Raw genomic sequence first — 21838 nt, 5'->3', positions numbered from 1 at the left:
GATCTCTTTCTGTGTCGGATCGTTGTCCTATTTGGTTAGATATCTTAGGTGACATGGACAAAAAGCCCGGGGGTACTTGGAGGTTTCCATCTTACTTATTTAAAAAATTTGAATTTTCAGAAATACCTTATGCAGAAATGGGATGATTATGTGGCTTTCAATGCACAACATCGGAACACACCATTGCTCTTTTGGGAGGCTGCCAAATCTGTACTTCGGGGGGATATTATTTCTTATGTCAGTGCCCATAGAACCCGCCTTTCACGGGGACTGCTACACTTAAAGGGTGAATATAAACGTCTGAAGCGTGCTCACCCTGCGCATCCTTCCCCTCAATCTCAGGAGGCTATGGTGGCGGCGCAGAATGCCTTGAATACTTTATTACATGAACGCACGCAACATTCTTTTCACTATTGTAAATTTAAATTCTACAGGTTTGGGAATAGAGCGGGGCGACTATTGGCTAATTTGACTAAACCTCACCTCCCTAACCGCCATATTTCCCGTATTTTGCTGCGTTCGGGTGAGGAGCTTACAACTACTCCTGCCATAGCGGATGGTTTTCTTAAACACTATATGGAATTTTATATCTCCAGGGATGGGCAGGGGGGTCCGGACGCAGAGGACTATTTAACGGATGCTGGGGTTCCCCAACTGGCTTCCCCTGATCGTCATTACTTGAATCGTCCCATTCAGGGTAAGGAACTTCAGGGTGCGGTTAAACAGCTTAAGGGAGGCACATCGCCTGGCTCTGATGGATTTTCTCCGGAGTTCTATAAACTTCTTTTTCCCTCCATTTGTGGCCCTCTAGAAGCATATTATACAGTGGCCCTTGAGGGTGGGTCCTTTCTGTTGGGGGCTAATCAGGCATTTATCACTTTAATACCTAAACCGGGTAAAACTGAGACTGATATTGAATCCTATCGTCCCATATCTCTAATCAATGTGGATATCAAAATATTGGACAAAATATTGGCCAATAGACTGGCTACCCTGTTGCCCATGTTGATAACACAGGAACAAGTGGGTTTTGTGCAACATCGTCATTCAGTACTAAATGTTCGTAGATTACTCACTGCTCTACAGCGTTCAAGGGATTCTGAGCTTCCGGGAATACTGGTGGGTTTAGATGCAGCAAAGGCTTTTGACCAGGTTAATTGGGGCTATCTTTTTCGGGTGCTCACATACATGGGTTTTGATGGGAGGTTCCTAGATATGTTTCACTTGTTTTATACGGATCCAACAGCTTGTATTTTGGTCAATGGTACCTGTACACCTGTATTCCAGATAGCGCGTGGGATGCGGCAGGGTAGCCCGCTTTCCCCTCTTCTTTTCCTACTGTATTTGGACACACTTCTACATACTATTCTGAGAGATGATATTATCCAGGGCCTACCAGAGGGAGATTCCCAACTGAGAGTCTTAGCATATGCGGATGATCTTTTATTAACTTTGGGATCTCCTGAACTCTCTCTTACTAGAGCTTTAGACCTGCTGGATGAGTTTAGTATGTACTCGGGCTTGGTGTTAAATAAATTAAAGTCCACAGTCTTGCCTCTGACCCCAGAGGTACAGACACAGTGGAGGGGGCCCTTTCATCTCACATGGGCATCGGGACATCTGACTTATTTGGGTATTGCTATTTCCCCTGACCTTTCCCAACTATATGCTCTCAATATAGTCCCTCTAGTTCTTACCACAGTCCAAAAATTAGAGAACTGGAGGGTCTTTCCGCTTTCTTTAATGGGCAGGATAGCATTGTATAATATGGTACTGGTGCCCCAGTGGCTTTATGTATTTCAAATGATACCTGTATTATTATCTTCCCGTCATGAGGGACAATCGTGCTCTCTTCCTATTTCATAGGAACTTTTGTAAACTTTTGCCTAGTTGTTTATCATAAGAACATAAGAAGTTGCCTCCACTGGGTCAGACCGAGGTCCATCTTGCCCAGCGGTCCGCTCCCGCGGCGGCCCATCAGGTCCGTGACCTGTGAAGTGGTTTCTGACCACTTCTATAACCTACCTCAAGTTCTATCTGTACCCCTCTATCCCTTTATCCTCCAGGAACCTATCCAAACCCTCATTGAACCCCTGTACAGAGTTCCGGCCTATCACATCCTCCGGAAGCGCGTTCCATGTGTCCACCACCCTCTGGGTAAAAAAGAACTTCCTAGCATTTGTTCTAAACCTGTCCCCTTTCAATTTCTCCGAGTGACCCCTAGTGCTTGTGGCTCCCCAAAGTTTGAAGAATCTATCCTTATTCACTTTCTCTATGCCCTTAAGGATAGAAACCTTCAAAATCCTTAAGGGCATAGAGAAAGTGAATAAGGATAGATTCTTCAAACTGTGGGGAGCCACAAGCACTAGGGGTCACTCGTTTTAGCATTGAAGCCTAGCTGCCAAGTATTTGACCATTGTTCCAGTAGCAGTAGGTCGTGTAAGCAGATGCTTATTACCTGATAATATGACACACGACCTACTGCTACTGGAACAATGGTCAAATACTTGGCAGCTAGGCTTCAATGCTAAAAAATGCAAGGTAATGCACCTCGGCAAAAGAAACCCGCGTAGAACTTATGTACTAAATGGTGAGACCTTGATCAGGACCACGGCGGAACGCGATCTAGGGGTGATCATTAGCGAGGACATGAAGGTTGCCAATCAAGTGGAGAAGGCTTCCTCCAGGGCAAGACAAATGATGGGGTGTATCCGCAGAAGTTTCGTCAGCAGGAGACCTGAAGTTATGATGCCGTTGTACAGAGCCATGGTGAGGCCCCACTTGGAGTACTGTGTTCAGTTTTGGAGACCACACTACCGAAAGGACGTACTGAGGATCGAGTCGGTTCAGCGAACGGCCACCAGGATGGTTATGGGACTCAAGGATCTCACGTATGAAGAAAGACTAAAGAAATTGCGGCTGTACTCACTTGAGGAAAGAAGAGAACGGGGAGATATGATTGAAACGTATAAGTACATCACGGGACGCATTGAGTCAGAAGATGATATCTTCTGGCTCATAGGACCCTCAACCACCAGAGGGCACCCGCTGAAAATCAGGGGAGGGAAAGTTTCATGGCGACTCCAGGAAGTACTTCTTCACCGAAAGAGTGGTGGATCATTGGAACAGACTCCCACTCCAGGTGATAACGGCCAGCAGCGTGACGGATTTTAAGAAAAAATGGGATACTCACGTGGGATCTTTAAGGGAGTAAATTCAGGGGGGGGGGGATACTTGGAATGGGCAGACTTGGTGGGCTATAGCCCTTTTCTGCCGCTTTTTTTCTATGTTTCTATGTTTCTACTTACCACTGCGGGGTAATGGTGCCTTTACAGCGGGCATGGAGCCAGTTTCCTCTCCGGTTTGGACCTCCCAATCTAACCACTATGTTTTTCAATTGGTTCATTCCGATGACTCTCTGAAATCGTTTGATGAACTGCAGAGGGACCATGGTTGGAGGCCCATTGATTGGCTTTCTTACCTTCAACTATCCTCCTACATTTGCTCCTTGCCAAGGGACTCCATCGTGGACCGTTGTATGGAACCCCTTTCTGAAGCATTGAGTCTGTCTGCACAGGTACCGATTCCTTTACGATTGGTTGGTGGGATGGGGGGGTGGTATAGGATCATGGTGAATTTGAGCTGTACTTTGGTATTCACGACTCTTTGTTATACATCATGTACTTTTGAGTGTTTGCTATTCTTATTTGAAAACTTAATAAAATATATTTCTGAAAAAAAAAAAAAGATGGACGTAACGTTGGCTATCTTCTAGTCCTCTGGGATCATGCCTGTTTTCAGGGATAGATTGCAAATTTGCTGCTGTAGTTCCGCTATCTCCTCCTTTAATTCCTTCAGAACCCTTGGATAAATTCTGTCCGGACCCAGGGATTTGTAAGTTTTTAGTTTTTCTATCTGCCTGCGTACATCTTCAAGGCTCACTTCCATGGATGTTAATTTTTCTGCTTGATTTCCATTGAAGAATTGCTCAGGTTCCGGTATGTTGGATGTGTCTTCGTTTGTAAATGCAGACGAAAAGAACATGTTAAGTCTTTCTGCCACTTCTTTCTCCTCCACCACTCCCGCGGCGGCCATCTTGGATTTTCATTAAAGTTTTAAGTGGTGATTCTTCATCTAAGGCTACGCAGTGAAGGTTACCTTTTAAAGGTTCACTCTTGGCCAAGGTCTGGATGACCTTATGGTCAGTGTATAGGGCAGTAAGTCTAAGGTACTCCCTAGCTTTAAGCCTCGCCCGGCCAGGGTTAAGGGATGACCAAATTTTCATCCCTACCGGCAAACTTCACAGTTCACAGCGTTTCAGAACTCCCTCAAGACCTCGCTGTGGAGGTGCAGCACACCAAAAGTCTTCCAACTCCCATCCTCCTGCCCCTCCCAAGAGAAAATTATGACGCCAGGTCTCTGGTGGTTCCCCCTCGGATTGGGGGGAGGCTTTCTGCCTTCCTTCCGGAATGGCAGAAGATAACTTCGGACCAGTGGTCCTTGAGGTTCTCAGGGAGGGCCTTCAATTTCAGTTTTTCAGTCTTCTGCTGGATTTCTGTGGGAAACCCGGGCAGAACCAAAAAGGTGCGTGCCATGGTGCGCAGGTTGCTGGATCTGGCGGCCATAGAGCCCGTTTCAAGCGGAGACTTATGCTCCGGGAGATACTCGATATACTTCATCGTGCCAAGAAAGACTCCGAAGATTGCAGGCCTATTCTGGATCTGAAGGCAGTGAGCACCTTCCTGTGGGTTCCGCGTTTCTGGATGGAAATTGTGCGTTCTGTTGTAGCAGCAGTGGGGCCAGGGGAATTTTTGGCTTCCTTCGATCTCACGGAAGTGTGCCTCCACATCCCGCTTTTTCTGGACCACAGGAGGTTCCTGAGATTTCACATTCTATAGAGACGCTTCCAGTTTGTGGCACTGGCCTTCTAGCACCCAGATCCGTTAACCAAAGTCATGGTGGTGATAGCTGCCCATCTGCGCTCCCTGGGAGTGCTGGTTCATCTGTACATTGACAACTGGCTAATTAGAGCTCCATCGCTGTAGGAAGGCCGCAAGGCGGTTCTCCAGGTGGAACATTTACTGGAAAGTCTTGGTTAGGTGATCAATTTCGAGAAGAGCCATCTCGAGCTGACGCAGGACTTCGAGTACCTGGGAGTCCGGTTCCACAAGGGCAGGAACCAGGTGTTCCTGCAGGAACCCAGGAAGCTCAAGCTTTGGAGTGCCATTTGGGACATTTTAGAAGTTTCAGCCCTGACGGCCTGGCAGTATCTGCAGGTTTTGGATCTCATGGTGGCGGCCATCAATGAAATTCCATGATTAAGAGCTCACCTCTGTCCTCTCCAGTTGTCCCTTCTGACTCCGTGGAATCCTCAGTGGGATGCACTGGGATAAAAAGTTGCCTTGGATGTCGGCGGTGCGCAGTAGTATGCTATGGTGGTTGAACCCAGTTACTCTGAATAGAGGCCTCCGTCTGCGAATCTTGGACTGGGTGACCCTGACAATGGATGCAATTTGCAGGTCTGTGCCAGTCCAGGGCCAGTGGACCGCTGGAGAGCAGATGGTCGATCAATCGGCTGGAACTGTGAGCGATCCGTCTGGCTCTGCTGAGATTTCGAGGGTGTCTCCACCGAAAGGCCTCCATGTGTTCTCAGACAATGCAATAGCTGTTGCCTATGTCAGTCGTCAGGGAGGCACGAGGAGTCCCCTAGTGAGCCTGGAAGCTCGGATGCTCTTTGCCTGAGCGAAGAGGCATCTGGGGGCCTTGTTCGTGGCTCATATGGCCGGAGTGGACAACATGCAAGCAAACTTCCTAAGTCTTCAGATTCTGGACCCAGGAGAATGGTCCCTGTCCTGGCTAGCATTCAACGCCATAGTGTGCCAGTGGGGTTGTCCCACCTTCAATCTGATGGCATTCTTGGGGAACCAGAAGGCGGACAGGTTCTTCAGCTGCAGACAGGAGGTCGGCAGCGAATGGCTCGATGCTCTGGTTCAACCTTGGCCCGAAGGGGAACTTCTGTATGTCTTTCCCCATGGCCTATGATATGGCGCGTTCTGCGCTGCGTGACCTCTCACGAGGGTCTGGTAATCCTAGTGGCCACGGACTGTCCCAGAAGATCTTGGTACGCAGACCTGTTGCAGTTGAGCTCTGAGAGGGTTCTGCGTCTTCCTTGCTATCGAAGATTGCTCACGCAGGGCCCGATAGCACTTCAAAATCCGGACCACTTTGGTCTTACAGCCTGGTGCTTGAACGTGCAGCTTTGAAGGCTAGGGGCTACTCTTCTGTGGTCATCACTACACTCCTTCAAAGCAAGAGGAAATCAACTGTGTTGGCCTAAGTGTAAGCCTGGAGGTGCTTTCAGGCTTGGTGTGCGGGGGTTCAAGTGGATCCTTTGGCCCCGTTGGTGGTACATGATCTGGACTTCCTGCAGGCTGAACAAAAAGGATAGAAGGGGAAAAAATTACAATTCTTAAAAAAAATAAGAACAAAGGAAAAACAAAAAAAATAAACCCTTCTCTTTCCTCTGTTAAATCGTATTTCCTCTTCCTCTTCATAGGAAAAAGGGTAAGACTTTGTTAACTCTAATTAAATCCTGGTGCCTGTGGCTCAGGGTGACTAAAGTAGGGAAAATCCTGTTATAAATCCTGTGTTTTAGGGTAGCACTGATAGAACCTGCATTTTTGTTTAAAATACTGTGTTTTAGGTGGTATAGAGCCTATATTTCTGTCTTACTAGTATTCAGCCATTGTTTTCTGCTGATTAGGTGGAGAAGGGAGGGGCTCTGTTTTACTTCTAAGGTTAACTGCATTATCTTTGGAACAAGGCTGCCCTGTGAACTTCAATAAAAGTAGTTGCTCTGCATTTCATATTCTGCTCTTTTCACTGGTTTTCAGCATTATATCTGCTTAATTTCTCTTCTCATCCCTGTTTCTTACTTTAAAAAAAACAAAACCCTTCTCTTTCCTCTGTTAAATCTTATTTCCTCTTTCCCTTCATAGGAATAAGGGTAAGACTTATAGTCCCACCAACCCCAGGGACCACTATTCATGTATAGAAACCCATATAATCAGGACTACTCAAATCAAGTCATTTCACAACCAATCAAGATGACCTTTATTTTATGCAATCACTGTGGTGCTTTAATTCCAAGACATACTATTTGGAGGCTTAAGGCTTGCCCCATCTGTCTTCAACTTGCTAGTATTAAGGAGGAGCTCTGCAAACTTAAACAGGAATTGAATACAATTAAAGCAGCTTCCATCACTTCACAAAATCATACCAACTTACCACCTCTACCTCAAAGAATAAAACAGCCCAGAAATAAATGGGTCACAGTAGGCTCAGGAAGACTGTGACATGTAACACAGAAACATCCACCTTCACTAATATTACCTCTACAGAATTCCTTCGCTCCACTAGAGCACTGTGATACTCAAGAAAACAGAAGGGAGGTGGGACTGGAACCAATGAAGGTAACTCAAGAGAACAAGCGCACCCTAAGCACAAATAAAAAAGCCAAAAACAGAAAACTATTACTGTTGGGGGATTCCATCATCAGAGGCATTAATCTTGGAACACAAGGCGAGGAGACCAAAATAGTGAAATGTCTTCCAGGATCCTCAGCTACCAGGAGTTCCAGGCAAATACTGACTATAATTAAGGAAGAAACTAAGGATTTTAACACTGATGTTGTTATCCATCTGGGAACAACTGACCTGGCCAACAACTACACACTTGCAGCACAGAAAGCTTTTCGGGAGCTTGGTGAGGGCGTGAAACCTTTTGTAAAGACTTTAGCTTTTTCTGAAATACTGCCTGCATATGGAAAGGGAGAGCAAAGAGTGAAAAACACAGAGGACTTTAATAGATGGCTCAAAGCCTGGTGTCATCAAAAAGGCTTCAGGTACATAGGGGGATGGGGAAATACATGGAAGGACAAGAAGCTATATTGCACTGATGGGCTACATATTACTACAGCAGGAAAAAGAAACCTTGCAGAGAAATTTAGACAATATTTTTCTAGGCATTTAAACTAGAAGGTGGGGGTGGTGTATGTACGAAGGACAATTATAGAGACCACCCCCGGCAAAAGAAAAAATGTGATAGTAGTAAAGACTGCAACATAAGCAATATCAGCAACTCATTTCTTAGTATTGCAACGGAAAGTGAAACGACACAAAAATCCATACGAAAAAAGAGATTATCGCTGGAAAATAGCTGGAAAGCGATGACCACAAATGCTCACAGTCTAAGCAACAAAGTTCATGATCTGCAAGCCCTGATGTTAGAGGCAGATCTAGATATTGTCGCTATCACAGAGACATGGTTCAGTGAATCACATGGATGGGATGCAAACATACCGGGATATAATCTTTTTAGGAAGGACAGAGATGGTCATAAAGGTGGAGGAGTAGCTCTCTATGTAAAGATCAATATCCAAGCGACCGAAATGCAAGGGACCTGGGAGAGGAAGAAGCGATATGGATTGCTCTGAAAAGAGAAGATGGAACTTCTATCTACGTGGGTGTAGTCTACAGACCTCTGACTCATTCGCAGCAAATTGATAAGGATCTGATTGTGGATATCCAAAAGTTTGGAAGGAAAGAGGAGGTTCTGCTGTTGGGAGATTTCAACCTGCTGGATGCGGACTGGAATGTTCCATCTGCGGAATCAGAAAGAAGTAGGGAGATTGTGGATGCCTTTCAAGAGGCTCTGCTCAGACAAATGGTGACGGAACCCACAAGGGAAAAAGCGATATTAGATCTGGTCCTCACAAATGGAGAGAGTATCTCTAATGTTCGAGTGGGTGCTCACCTGGGAAGTAGCGATCATCAAACGGTTTGGTTTGATATAACGGCTAAAGTGGAGAGCGGCCGCACGATACTTAAAGTCCTAGATTTCAAACGTACGGACTTTAATGCAATGGAAAAGTACCTGAAGAAAGAGCTGTTAGGATGGGAGGACATAAGAGAAGTGGAAAGACAGTGGTCTAAGCTGAAAGGAGCGATAAAAATGGCTACGGACATTTATGTGAAGAAAATCAATAAAAACAAGAGAAAAAGGAAGCCGATATGGTTCTCCAACCTAGTGGCTGAGAAAATAAAGGCGAAAAAGTTGGCTGTCGTGAAATATAAAAAAACCCAAGAAGAGGAGAGCAGAAAGGACTACAGGGCGAAACTGAAAGAAGCCAAGAGAGAGATACGTTTGGCGAAGGCACAGGCGGAAGAACAAATGGCTAAAAATGTAAAAAAGGGAGATACAAATTTTTTTCTGATATATTAGTGAAAGGAGGAAGATAAAAAATGGAATTGCTAGGCGAAAAGTTGCTAGGAACCAATATGTGGAGAGTGATGAGGAAAAAGCAAATGTGCTAAACAAATACTTCTGTTCTGTGTTCACAGAAGAAAATCCTGGAGAAGGACCGAGATTGTCTGGCAAAGTTACACGAGAAAATGGAGTAGATTCTGCGCCGTTCATGGAGGAGGGTGTTTATGAGCAACTAGAAAAACTGAAGGTGGACAAAGCGATGGAAACCAGACGGGATCCATCCCAGGATACTAAGGTAGCTCAGAGAGGTTCTGGCGAGTCCTATTAAAGACTTGTTCAACAAATCTCTGGAGACGGGAGTGATTCCTGGGGATTGGAGGAGAGCGGATGTGGTCTCTATTCATAAAAGTGGTCACAGGGATGAAGCAGGAAACTACAGGCCGGTGAGCCTCACTTCAATTGTTGGAAAAATAATGGAAGTGTTGCTGAAAGAAAGGATAGTGTACTTCCTTGAATCTAATGGGTTACAGGATCCGAGGCAACATGGCTTTACAAAAGGTAAATCGTGCCAAACGAACCTGATTGAATTTTTTGATTGGGTGACCAGAGAGCTGGATCAAGGACATATGCTAGATGTAATTTACTTGGATTTCAGCAAAGCCTTTGATACAGTTCCTCATAGGAAGCTGTTGAACAAACTTGAAGGGCTGAAGTTAGGACCCAAAGTGGTGAACTGGGTCAGAAACTGGCTGTCGGACAGACGCCAGAGGGTGGTGGTTAATGGAAGTCGCTCGAAGGAAGGAAAGGTGACTAGTGGAGTTCCTCAGGGTTCGGTGCTGGGGCCAATCCTGTTCAATATGTATGTGAGTGACATTGCTGAAGGGTTAGAAGGAAAAGTGTGCCTTTTTGCAGATGATACCAAGATTTGTAACAGAGTAGACACCGAAGAGGGAGTGGAAAATATGAAAAAGGATCTGTAAAAGTTAGAGGAATGGTCTAATGCCTGGCAACTAAAATTCAATGCAAAGAAATGCAGAGTAATGCATTTGGGGATTAATAATAGGAAGGAACCGTATATGCTGGGAGGAGGGAAGCTGATATGCACGGACGGGGAGAGGGACCTTGGGGTGATAGTGTCCGAAGATCTAAAGGTGAAAAAACAGTGTGACAAGGCAGTGGCTGCTGCCAGAAGGAATCTGGGCTGTATAAAGAGAGGCGTAGTCAGTAGAAGGAAGAAGGTGTTGATGCCCCTGTACAGGTCATTGGTGAGGCCCCACTTGGAGTATTGTGTTCAGTTTTGGAGACCGTATCTGGCGAAAGACGTAAGAAGACTTGAGGCGGTCCAGAGGAGGGCGACGAAAATGATAGGAGGCTTGCGCCAGAAGACGTATGAGGAGAGACTGGAAGCCCTAAATATGTATACCCTAGAGGAAAGGAGAGACAGGGGAGATATGATTCAGACGTTCAAATACTTAAAGGGTATTAATGTAGAACAAAATCTTTTCCAGAGAAAGGAAAATGGTAAAACCAGAGGACATAATTTGAGGTTGAGGGGTGGTTGAGGGGCAATGTTAGGAAATTCTACTTTACGGAGAGGATGGTGGATGCCTGGAATGCGCTCCCGAGAGAGGTGGTGGAGAGTAAAACTGTGACTGAGTTCAAAGAAGCGTGGGATGAACACAGAAGATTTAGAATCAGAAAATAATATTAAATATTGAACTAGGCCAGTTACTTGGCAGACTTGTATGGTCTGTGTCTGTGTATGGCCGTTTGGTGGAGGATGGGCAGGGGAGGGCTTCAATGGCTGGGAGGGTGTAGATGGGCTGGAGTAAGTCTTAACAGAGATTTCGGCAGTTGGAACCCAAGCATAGTACCGGGTAAAGCTTTGGATTCTCGCCCAGAAATAGTTAAGAAGAAAAAAAATAAATTAAAAAAAAAAAAAAAATTTAAATTGAATCAGGTTGGGCAGACTGGATGGACCATTCGGGTCTTTATCTGCCGTCATCTACTATGTTACTATGTTACTATGGAGTAGAGAGTGTTGCTCAAGATATTTTGTCAGCTGAATTTGGACCAAACCCTCCATAATTTTTACAAAAAAGGGGATCAATGCAATAGGTCTATAATTGGATGGTTAGTTAAATAGATTCTTTGATGCTTTTAACTATAGGAGTGATAATTATATTACCTTCTTCTTGACGTCAGCCCTCAAGATGGATGCTTCAGCTGGTAGCTCCGCATGCCCCACAGCTTAATTTTTATATTTTCACTTCCTTGGTGGCTGCTGCGGGATGTTCCAGAGCACGATGGCGCTGAACAGCAGGGAGTCACGCTGGCGGAGTTTGGCTACACGGAGCTACAGCCACCGGGCCTTATAGAGGCCTAGCTGGTGCGAAGGCGGCATCAGTGCGTGCTAAAGTCCCGGCTGGTGCCAGGGGGGGTCGATCAGCTGGAGCAGCTGTGACAGGAGACCCAGGGACATTTGTGGAACTACGCACCTGGATGGCAGAAATCAAAATGGACATCAAGGTGGTCTGGGGGACCTTACTTCACTTGCCAAGGGTTTGCACAGAGAAATTGAAATGTTGCGGCAGAGGGCAACAGAGACTGAGACGCGCCTAGAGGAACACGTGGAGTCTAGTGCAGGCTGTGACGGAGGGCTGCAGCATTATCTGCAAACTCTGTTCCAACTTACCAACAAAATAGAGGACTTTGAAAATAGAAGGCGCCGTTGCAACCTGTGTTTCAGAGACTTCCCTGAGTCCCAGGAATATTCTAAGGCCAAAGAATATTCCTGGGACCAAATTAGGTTGTGACCAAATTAGTGCAATCCATCTTTCAAGAATAGGACTATGCGGAGCAGCCGATTGAGGTGCATCTGGAAAGAGCTCATCGTGGCCTGGTTCGCCCTCTGGCTAATGTGGCCCGGGATATAGTTGCTTGCTTTTGTGACTTGAAATTGAAGGAACGGGTTCTGCACTGGGCCTGGGCGCATGGCTCGATCCCATGGGATTCTTATGAAATAGAAGTTTTCCAGGATATTGCTGCAATGACACTGAAGTGCAGAAAAGATGCACCCTCTTACTTTGCTCTTGAAAGACCAAGGCATTCGATACAAGTGGCAGCATCCTTTTGCTTTGGCATATTATAAAGTTAGGCAGTTGCACCAGATCTGTACAAAGGAGGAGGCGATAAATAAGTTTCCTGAGCTTCAATCTGTTCCAGATCCTGATGTCTGGCCTCTTCGGGAGCATTCTAAGCTGCCCTTGCCCTGGTGGCAATGACTGGTTTTGGGCAATAGACAGTTATAGCTGCAGTCCCCGATGGCTAAACCAACTGAGGGTGTAAAATGAAGAGTTGGTCACTGTGACTCTTGGTTTTCCTGATATATATATATATTTTTTTTTTTGGGGGGGGTCTAGGGGTTTTTCCTTAATCTGATATTGTGGGGTATGTACTGTGCCTTGTACTTTTTTGGGGGGACTGGGGTGTTGGTCTCCTGATGGGAGGGCCAGCCTTTTTTTATTTTAGTTGAACACTTGTTATTTTAGTACCATATGTCAAGAATATGTTGATTAAACACAAATTAGATACGATCCTAAACGATGAGAGACTAAGGGATCCCCACCAACATGGATTTACAAAGGGAAGGTCCTGCCAATCCAGTCTGATCAGTTTCTTTGACTGGGTAACAAAAAAGCTAGATATGGGAGAGTCCTTGGATATCATGTACTTGGACTTTAGTAAGGCTTTTGACAGTGTCCCACACCGTAGGTCAGGGGTAGGGAACTCCGGTCCTCGAGAGCCGTATTCCAGTCGGGTTTTCAGGATTTCCCCAATGAATATGCATGAGATCTATTTGCATGCACTGCTTTCAATGCATATTCATTGGGGAAATCCTGAAAACCCGACTGGAATATGGCTCTCGAGGACCGGAGTTCCCTACCCCTGCCGTAGGTTATTGAAAAGATGAGTTCGTTGGGATTAGGAGAAACATTGACAGCATGGGTTAAAGACAGGCTCAGCGGCAGACTTCAGAGGGTGGTGGTAAATGGTACTCCCTCTGAAATATCGGAAGTGATCAGTGGAGTGCCGCAGGGCTCGGTCTTGGGTCCCATCCTATTTAATATCTTTGTACAGGACCAGCCTCACAGACTTCGAGGCAAAATTGCATTATTTGCTGACGATGCTAAACTGTGCAACATAGTGGGCAAAAGCACAATGCCCGACAGTATGACACAGGACCTACTCTTACTGGAACAATGGTCCGCAACTTGGCAACTGAGTTTTAATGCCAAAAAATGTAAAGTTATGCACCTTGGCAGCAGAAATCCATGCATTACTTACACTCTGAATGGTGAGACCTTAACAAGAACTGCTGCAGAACGGGACCTAGGAGTAATCATTAGTGAAGATATGAAGACTGCCAGTCAAGTAGAGAAAGCTTCATCCAAGGCTAGGCAAATGCTGGGATGCATCCAAAGAAGTTTTGTCAGCCAGAAGCCCGAAGTTGTAATGCTGTTGTACATGGTGAGTCCTCATTTGGAGTATTGTGTTCAATTTTGGAGGCCACATTATCCAAAGGATGTGCTGAGAGTGGAGTCGGTTCAGCGAATGGCCACCAGGATGGTCTCAGGACTCAAGGATCTCCCATATGAGGAACGTCTAGATAAGTTGCAGCTATACTCTCTCGAGGAACGCAGAGAGAGGGGAGATATGATAGAGACGTTCAAATATGTAACTGGCCGTATTGAGGTAGAAGAAGATATCTTTTTCCTTATAGGACCTACAGCAACAAGAGGGCATCCGTTGAAACTCAGGGGTGGGAGATTTCATAGCAACACTAGGAAGTATTTCTTCACTGAAAGGGTGGTTGATCATTGGAATGATCTTCCACTTCAGGTAATTGAGGCAAGTAACGTGCTCGATTTTAAGAAAAAATGGGATAAGCATGTGGGTTCACTTCGTGGAAGTGCTTAGGGGGGAGGGTCCTTAGAGTGGGCAGACTTATTGGGCTAGTGGCCCTTTTCTACCGTCAAATTCTATGTTTCTGTGTTTCTATTAGGGAGGCATAGGGGTTATGGGGCATGTTGAGTGGGTCCTTCCGCCTGTCTTTTCCCTTTTTATTTTCCACTGATGGATTCTACTAGTTGGTGGGTCCTTAGGTTGCAGGGTGGGTAGGGGGGAGGCTGTTGGGGGTTCTTTGGGGGAGGGATGGAGGGTAGGGTAAGGTCTTACAGGGGATGTGGTTGTTACATTTTTGGGGCTTGTTAGTTTGGGGATATTTGATGGGAGAGGGGGGGGGGTCTGTGCTCCTTTTTTGGCTTCAATGTATGATGACTAATTGTAGTTTTGTGTCATGCAATGTGAGGGGACTGAATAGCCCTTACTGCAGACAATTGATGTTTAAGGAAGCTAGGCCACGATTTTGCTGACAAAGGAAACTCATTTGCTTACGAAGCATGAACACTTGGTGCATCACCCTAGATATCCTCATGCTTATTTTGTTTATAATGTTCAAGGGGGAAAAAAGACTAGGGGAGTATATGATTGATTAGGTCCCTACAATTTGAGGTTAATCGGTTCCGGCGGGATCCCCAAGGGCGTTATTTGTTGCTTCAGTTGGCCCTGGGCTCCTCCAATCTCACTATAGTTAATGTCTATGCCCCAAATGAGAAGCAGGGCGAGTTTTTTTAGCAGCTAGACAAGTTATTATTGCAGTATTCAGAGGGTTTGATAGTGATAGGGCTGACTTTAATATAACGCTTGACCCTTCTATGGATAACACCGCGGCCTTGGTCACGTATGTAGGAGTGGAGTGGCTGGAGAATGAGTGATATCTGAAGAGGGTACCATCCTGAGACTCAAACTTATACTTATCATTCCTCGGTACATAAATCTAGTTCTAGAATTGATATGTGGCTAGGGGATGGTCAGGTGTTGGAGCGGATAATAGATTGTGCTATTCAGACCAGCATTATATTTGACCATGACCTGGTTACTCTCTCTCTTGTGGGAGTGGGAGAGTTCTATCCCTGGCCTACTTGGAGGTTTTTGGATTCCTTATTGGAACAGCTAAATCGGGCCTTACTAGAGTATATGGAGTTTAATGATAAAAGTGATATATCTCCTAGGATTTTGTGGGAGGGCTGTAAGGTTGTTATGCGTAGTCTGATTATAGCTTTACAGGCTCATCTTTATAAGTCCCGTAAAATGCAGGAAGGAGAATTGAGGCAGGATGTGCGGAACAGGTGGAAGCCAAGGAGAGCTGCGGGCTTCTGATAGGATACAAGTGCAGGAATTAACTAGGGCATTGTAGGATCTGATGTGAGCGAGACTTTACAACAGGTTTGTCAGACCCATTTCAAATTTAATAATAAAGCTTGTCGCCTTTTGGTTACTAAATTGAAAAGCAGCGAGCGTGTAATCATTTCACAGATTAATGATAGTGCTGGACAGCCTCATACTTCTGTTCCAGAGATTAGCAAGTTCTTTTTGGATTATATGGCACCCAAGATATAGCCACTGAGGCTGAGCTGGATGCATACTTGGATTCCCTCCCATTGCCCAGTTTGAGGCGGAAGCTTCTTTGCTTTCAAGGCCTATAGAAGAGACGTTGCAGGATATTAAGTCCTTGCTTAATGGTAAGTCGCCGGGTTTAGACGGTTTCACGAATGGCTTTATAAAGTCATTCTCACATATTCTAGCCTCCATTCTTACAAGGGTTTTTAACTCTCTCGATGATGGCCAGCCGCTACCTTATTCATGGAGGTTGGCAGCGGTTGTTTTGCTTCCAAAGCCGGGCAATCCACCCATAGAGTGCCAGTCGTATCGACCGATCTCATTGCTCGATAGCGACTATAAGATCTTTACAAAAATTTTGGCTACCAGACTGCAGACTAACTAAATTGATTCATAAAGATCAGGCAGGGTTTGTCTGTCATAAACAAACATTTGATAATATTAAATCTGCGTTGCATTTCTTCTGGTTGGCTAGGTGGTCCGGCTCACCCTCTCTTATATTATTCTTAGATGCTGAAAAAGCGTTTGATAGGGTGAGCTGGATTTTCCTATTCTGTACCTTGTGCAGGATGGGGCTGCAGGGCAGGTTTTTTGGATGGATTTCGGTACTTTATCTCTTCCCCTTGGCAACCTTGAGTATTAATGGGCATTTTACTATGCCCTTTGAACTGTATAGGGGTGCACTTCAGGGGTGTGCTCTTTCTTCACTTCTGTTTGCTATAGCAATTGAACCTTTGGCGAGTCAGATTAACAATGCTCTGATATTGTTGGGATCCCAGTGAGGGATCAGCAACATAAGATCTTTTTATTCGCTGATGATATTCTTTTGACCTTGAGGGATCCAGAGAAGTCTTTGGCAGCGGTGTCGAGGGTTCTGAGGGAATGTGGTGGTCTTTCAGGTTTCAAGATCAATATGAATAAGTCTGAAATCTTGAATATAAATTTGCCGCAGGACCAGGTGGCAGCCTTATGTTTACAGTTCCCATTTAAGTGGGCTCCTTTAGCATTTCGATATTTGGGGATTAATTTGACATCGTACCCTGGAGAACTATTTAAGGCTCTTTATCCTGGGTTGTTGCGTGAGATCTTTGCAGTTTGAAACTGTGGGAGGGTCTCACTACTAGCTGGTTGGGTTGGATCAATGTGATCAAAATGATTCTTCTCTCTAAATTACTATATCTTTTCATGGTTCTCTCTATAGAGCTTTCTCCTGCATTTTTTCGTAGGCTTCACAGAAGGGTCTTCGCATATATTTGGAGATGGTGGCCTCCTCAGTTGCGGCGTTAGATTTTATATCAAGCTAGACTTCAGGGGGGCATGAGGGTACCCAATAACTATAGAACTACTCTGCGGCAGGAAATTGCTGTATGGGTTTCCTTTGAGGACCGACTTTGACTACCCATGGTTCAGTCTTTTATTCTGGATTTTATCCTCTGGAAATTGCCATGGGCGCCAATGGTGGTACTACAAGACAGGATTTCTCATGCTAATCCCTTTTTGGCAATCACATATGCACATGGTATAATGTGTGGAGGAGTATGTTTCCAGAACAGATATTTTTCCTCCATACACCTATTTTTGTCACTCGGGGCTTTGTAGCGGACCGGGAGGAGCCGGTTAGGGGCAGTTGGGTCCGAGCAGGGCTTATGACCCTGGGCCAAGTTTGGAAAGGCCAGGGGATTCATCCCTTTGACTTCTTGAGGAGGAGTATGGTTTAGCGACCTGGGATACTTTGGTATATGCGCAACTTCGTACCTTTCTGTATAAGCATGCTTTCTGGTAGTTGTGTTTGGAGGAGACAGTCTTGGAGCAAGCTCTTCATTTGGGGGCAGGAAGAGGGGGTATTTCTAGGATTTATAAAGCTCTTCTTTTGAGGAAAGCCCTAGTAGACCCGTATAAGGAGGCTTGGGAGGGTACAGGGAATGATGGTTTCTTATAAAAGGCTTTTTCAATTTTCTGTGTCCTCTACTATTATAGAGAATGGGTATCTGACCCCCCTTAAGATTCATAGGTTTGTTCGCTTGGCTTCAGATCAATGCTGGAGATGATGTGCTGCCAGGGGAGGTTTTCTCCATATGTGGTGGAACTGTTCTGTTATCAAATTGTATTGGCACCAGGTGGGACAGTTGGTGGTGAGAATTTTACAGAAGCATTGCCCCCTCCTTCCAGCTTTCTGTTTGCTGAATGTTCCTTTGCCGGGGTATTTGCTATATGAGCAACGTTTGATGGCCTATATCTTTACGGCAGCACATATGATCCTGGCAGCGAGGTGGAAGCAACCGGGACGTAGGGCTTTGTCTGTCTTATGTGCCAAATTGGATTATACTGTATACAGGTCATATCCAAATTGACTGATTTAAGCCATAACACTATGCCTACTTATGGCAAAATATGGGAAGCTTAAATAAATTGGAGAGCACACCCCAATTGAAGCTTTGTTTTGATTGTCCTGTGAATTTATGATGTCTGTAAGACCTAGGGGGGGAGGAGGGGGTTGGGTTGAAGGTTTGTGTTGGGTTTTACTGATGGTTTGTTGGTTGAAATTTTATATATTGTGTATTTTATTCACTTTGTAGTTGTGTAATTGTTACCACAAATTTTTTGAAAATAGTCTATTTAAAAAAAAAAAAGTGGCCTTAGTATATCTTACACAGGTAAAATGACTGAATTTTCTATTTTCCCTTTAATGGTCACATGCTAATTTTCCCATTAGCATGTCACCTATTTGTAGGTGGTAGTGACTCGAGCTAAACCTGTGTTAATCAGTCTGTAACAATACTAATGCGCAAATTCTTATAGGTATGGCCACTTTCTGCCCCAGGCACGCACGCACCTCTACAAAAAAAAATAATAAAAATTTAGAATGTGGTTAGCACATGCATATAAAAATATTAACCACACTACGGTATACCATTTTAAGCTGCAGTGAATATCTTACTGCAGTTGTGTAAACTCCTTAGTGAGGTGTAGTGAATTTCTAGAGTCTTGTGGTGGGCCATATTTAATGTCTCCTGATCCTTAATGAGGAGAAAGTTGTGTTAAATTGTGGTCTTTTATATGTTTTCAAATGCCATTTCTTTCTCCACCAGGTTTTGTCAAACAAACATGTGGCTCCAGATTATTTGTTGCAAATTTGCCAACGCGTTGGACCTTTATTGGATAAAGAGATTCCACCCAGTGTTCCGAGAGTGAGCTCTTTGCTTGGTGCTGGGAGGCAGTCATTGCTTAGGACAATAAAAGGTATTTACTAAAAAGTCTCAACATATTTTGGTTTCCAAGTAACATATTTTCATTGTGTTTGCTGCTTTTAGTTTGTAAACAATTTTATTTGATGACAAAGGGACAGCAGGAGCAGGAAAACCAAATACAATCAAAAGACAGAATAAAGGAGTAAGAGTTGCAAGTCATCAGATTTTTATAACCGAACAGTACACCCCTCCCAACTAACTCCCCCCGTCCTCCCTTTTATTAAACAATCTGGGAGAAGTCAGGAGGCAAACAGATATAACTACCAAGGAATAAGTCTAGAGTACCTACATAACAAAACATAACTTTGTTCTTCTATACCGCCATAATCAAACAATTTCTAGGCGGTTTACACAGAAGAAGGCTGGACAATCAGCGAAATACAATACAAATAATTAAAATACAACAAGTTTCTTAAATATGTTCAATGTAAAATTTTGTTAACAGTAATATCCACATTTAGGAAATGAATTTATCAAACAACGCTGACTTAATTACTTTTCGAAATGCACCATAAGACAGCATAACTCCACCAATACAATTACCCCACCAGGACTGCTGCTTACTTGCTTGAAGTCCTGGGCTCTTTTGGCCCGCAAGCCACAATAGACACTTCTCAACCACCCTCCCAAATAAATGGAAATTACAATAACAGAAATAGATGTTACAGCTCTGTCATCAGACTATTACAGTATATTCAGAAGTAAACTATGTCCCCTTGGGGGTAGAGATTGCAAATATACATTCCAAATAAGCAAAAATTTATTCCGTTGTCCTGTATGTCCCTCCACCATCCGTGCTTCCCAAGTTACCAAGGTATGAAGTTGATTTCTACACTTCTAGAAAGATAGCGGGTCGGAAAAAGTCCAAGATTACAAAATACATTTATATGCTAGGAGACACACCTTATGGCAAAAAATTTGGGCCCCTCTGGGCAAATCCAACACCATTTGCACCACTGTGTCCTCTACCGGGCTCCCCAAAAGGTTCTGTAAATAGCGTTTTATTGTAAACCAAAAGTGCCGGACAAGCCAAAAGTCCCAATGGGAATGAGAAAATGTGTTAGGCTCCCTTTGGCATATAAAACATAAAGGAGACTTGATGCCACCTATTCTGTGCAGCTGCATTTGGGTGAAGTAAGCTCTGTAGAACACACGAATGTGGCACTTCCATAATATTGCCCCCACAATCGGTTTCGGTATGCCCCTGACTGTGCCCAATATATCCCAGTGATCCAAAAACAGCCTGAGCTCTCTCGTTCAGGCCAACTGTATGGACTGGACATTTTCACTTCTCTCAAGAGGACACAGTGCTCCATGTAAATATGAAATTGAAGTATTACTAAGTGCCACCACCAGAAAAAAGTTCAAAGGCTCTGTCCCATTCATTGCTTCAGCTTCTCAGGTACCCAACCTAGATTCTGAAACAGCTAATGGCTGCAATTTACCTGCATCATCCATCAGATGTTCCAACAAAGTGACTCCCTTCTGTGCCCATACAACCCCCCCCCCCAGAATTGTCCATCCCAGGTTCAAAGGAAGGATTACCTTACAGAGGTTGGAAACTCGGGGATCACCCCCAATTTAGGTATCAAAAAGCTCCAGGCATCCCGCAACAATTTTAACAAAACACTCCTCCCTAATCCACAGGGCAAAGCTTTACCAGATAAATGCAACACTAAATAAAGCGTATAATATAATCCTAAGGCTCTCTATACATATTAATATTCCTAAGGTTAATAAGGTTTAATTAATTAATCAGCTCAATAATAAGATGCAGACAGTAGTCCAGCAACAAGAGGGGTGCTATCTAGTCTTTTGCACCGAGTTGCTATGATTTTCTCCTAGTTGGCGAGAAGTTGTGTGTGCTCGCTGCAAAGAGCTCCCAGTTCTGAGAATGAGTATGTGCCCTTGAGGCTAGAGTTGCAGACTTGGAAGAGCAGAGGGAGACAAAGAAGTACATAGAGGAGACCTACAGGGATGTTGTAGAGAAGTCCCACCTCCAGTCTGATAGCCCCTGTGCTGCCTTGGAGGGGAGAGGTCTCCTAGAAGGAGAGCATCACCCTGGTGAAGTAGGAAATAATCCTTTAGCCAGGACCTGCCCACCAGGGGATGCAATATCCTCTCACACTGAGGTTGTGTCTCCAGGGGCTTCTGCTCAGGAGGTAAGGGTTAGGACAGCTGTTAAAGTTGGTGATTCAATCATTAGGTATGTAGATAGCTGGGTGGCTGGTGGGCGTGAGGATCGCCTGGTCACTTGCCTGCCTGGTGCCAAGTTGGCGGACCTCATGCATCAGATAGGATTTTAGATAGTGCTGGGGAGGAGCTAGCTGTTTTGGTATATGTCTGTACCTGTGACATAGGAAAATGTGGGAGGGAGGTTCTGGAAACCAAATTTCTTCTCTTAGTAGAAAGCTGAAATCTAGTTCTTCCAGGGGTAGCATTTTCTGAAATGCTTCCAGTTTCACGTGCAGGACCCAAAAGGCAAGCAAAGCTCCGTAGTCTCAATGTGTGATTGATACAATGGTGCAGGAATGAGGGCTTTAGATTTGTTAGAAGCTGGGCTACCTTCTGTGAAAAGGGGAGCCTATTCTGAAAGGATGGACTCCACCTTAACCTGGATGGAACTCTGGGATCTCTGCCTTTGCTTCTGCAGTTTGTGAAGTAGATTGCTGCTGGAAACAGCTGATGAGTGTCCGACGGAGCATAGCTGTTATTGGGGCAAGCTAAGTAGATTTCCAGTGTAATAGGTGAGACATTCTAGACCAGTGTTCTTCAACCACCGGTCCATGGACCAGTGCCGG

General features: G+C 44.8%; 1 protein-coding gene across 5 annotated transcripts in view; it reads left to right on the top strand.

The window, feature by feature from the left end:
• BRWD1 (bromodomain and WD repeat domain containing 1) overlaps positions 1–21838 on the top strand; it is a 614838-nt gene that overhangs the window by 24492 nt on the left and 568508 nt on the right. For all 5 annotated transcript variants that reach the window (XM_033941455.1, XM_033941456.1, XM_033941457.1 and 2 more), the window contains one exon: positions 18879–19029. In XM_033941455.1, the coding sequence (XP_033797346.1) occupies positions 18879–19029 (151 nt within the window). The remainder of the gene's footprint in view (positions 1–18878; positions 19030–21838) is intronic.

The sequence above is a fragment of the Geotrypetes seraphini genome, chromosome 4 (assembly GCF_902459505.1).
Source record: "Geotrypetes seraphini chromosome 4, aGeoSer1.1, whole genome shotgun sequence".
In the NCBI taxonomy this organism is placed as follows: domain Eukaryota; kingdom Metazoa; phylum Chordata; class Amphibia; order Gymnophiona; family Dermophiidae; genus Geotrypetes; species Geotrypetes seraphini.
Note: the sequence above shows the minus strand (reverse complement) of the source record. Positions and strands in the feature narration are given on the sequence as shown.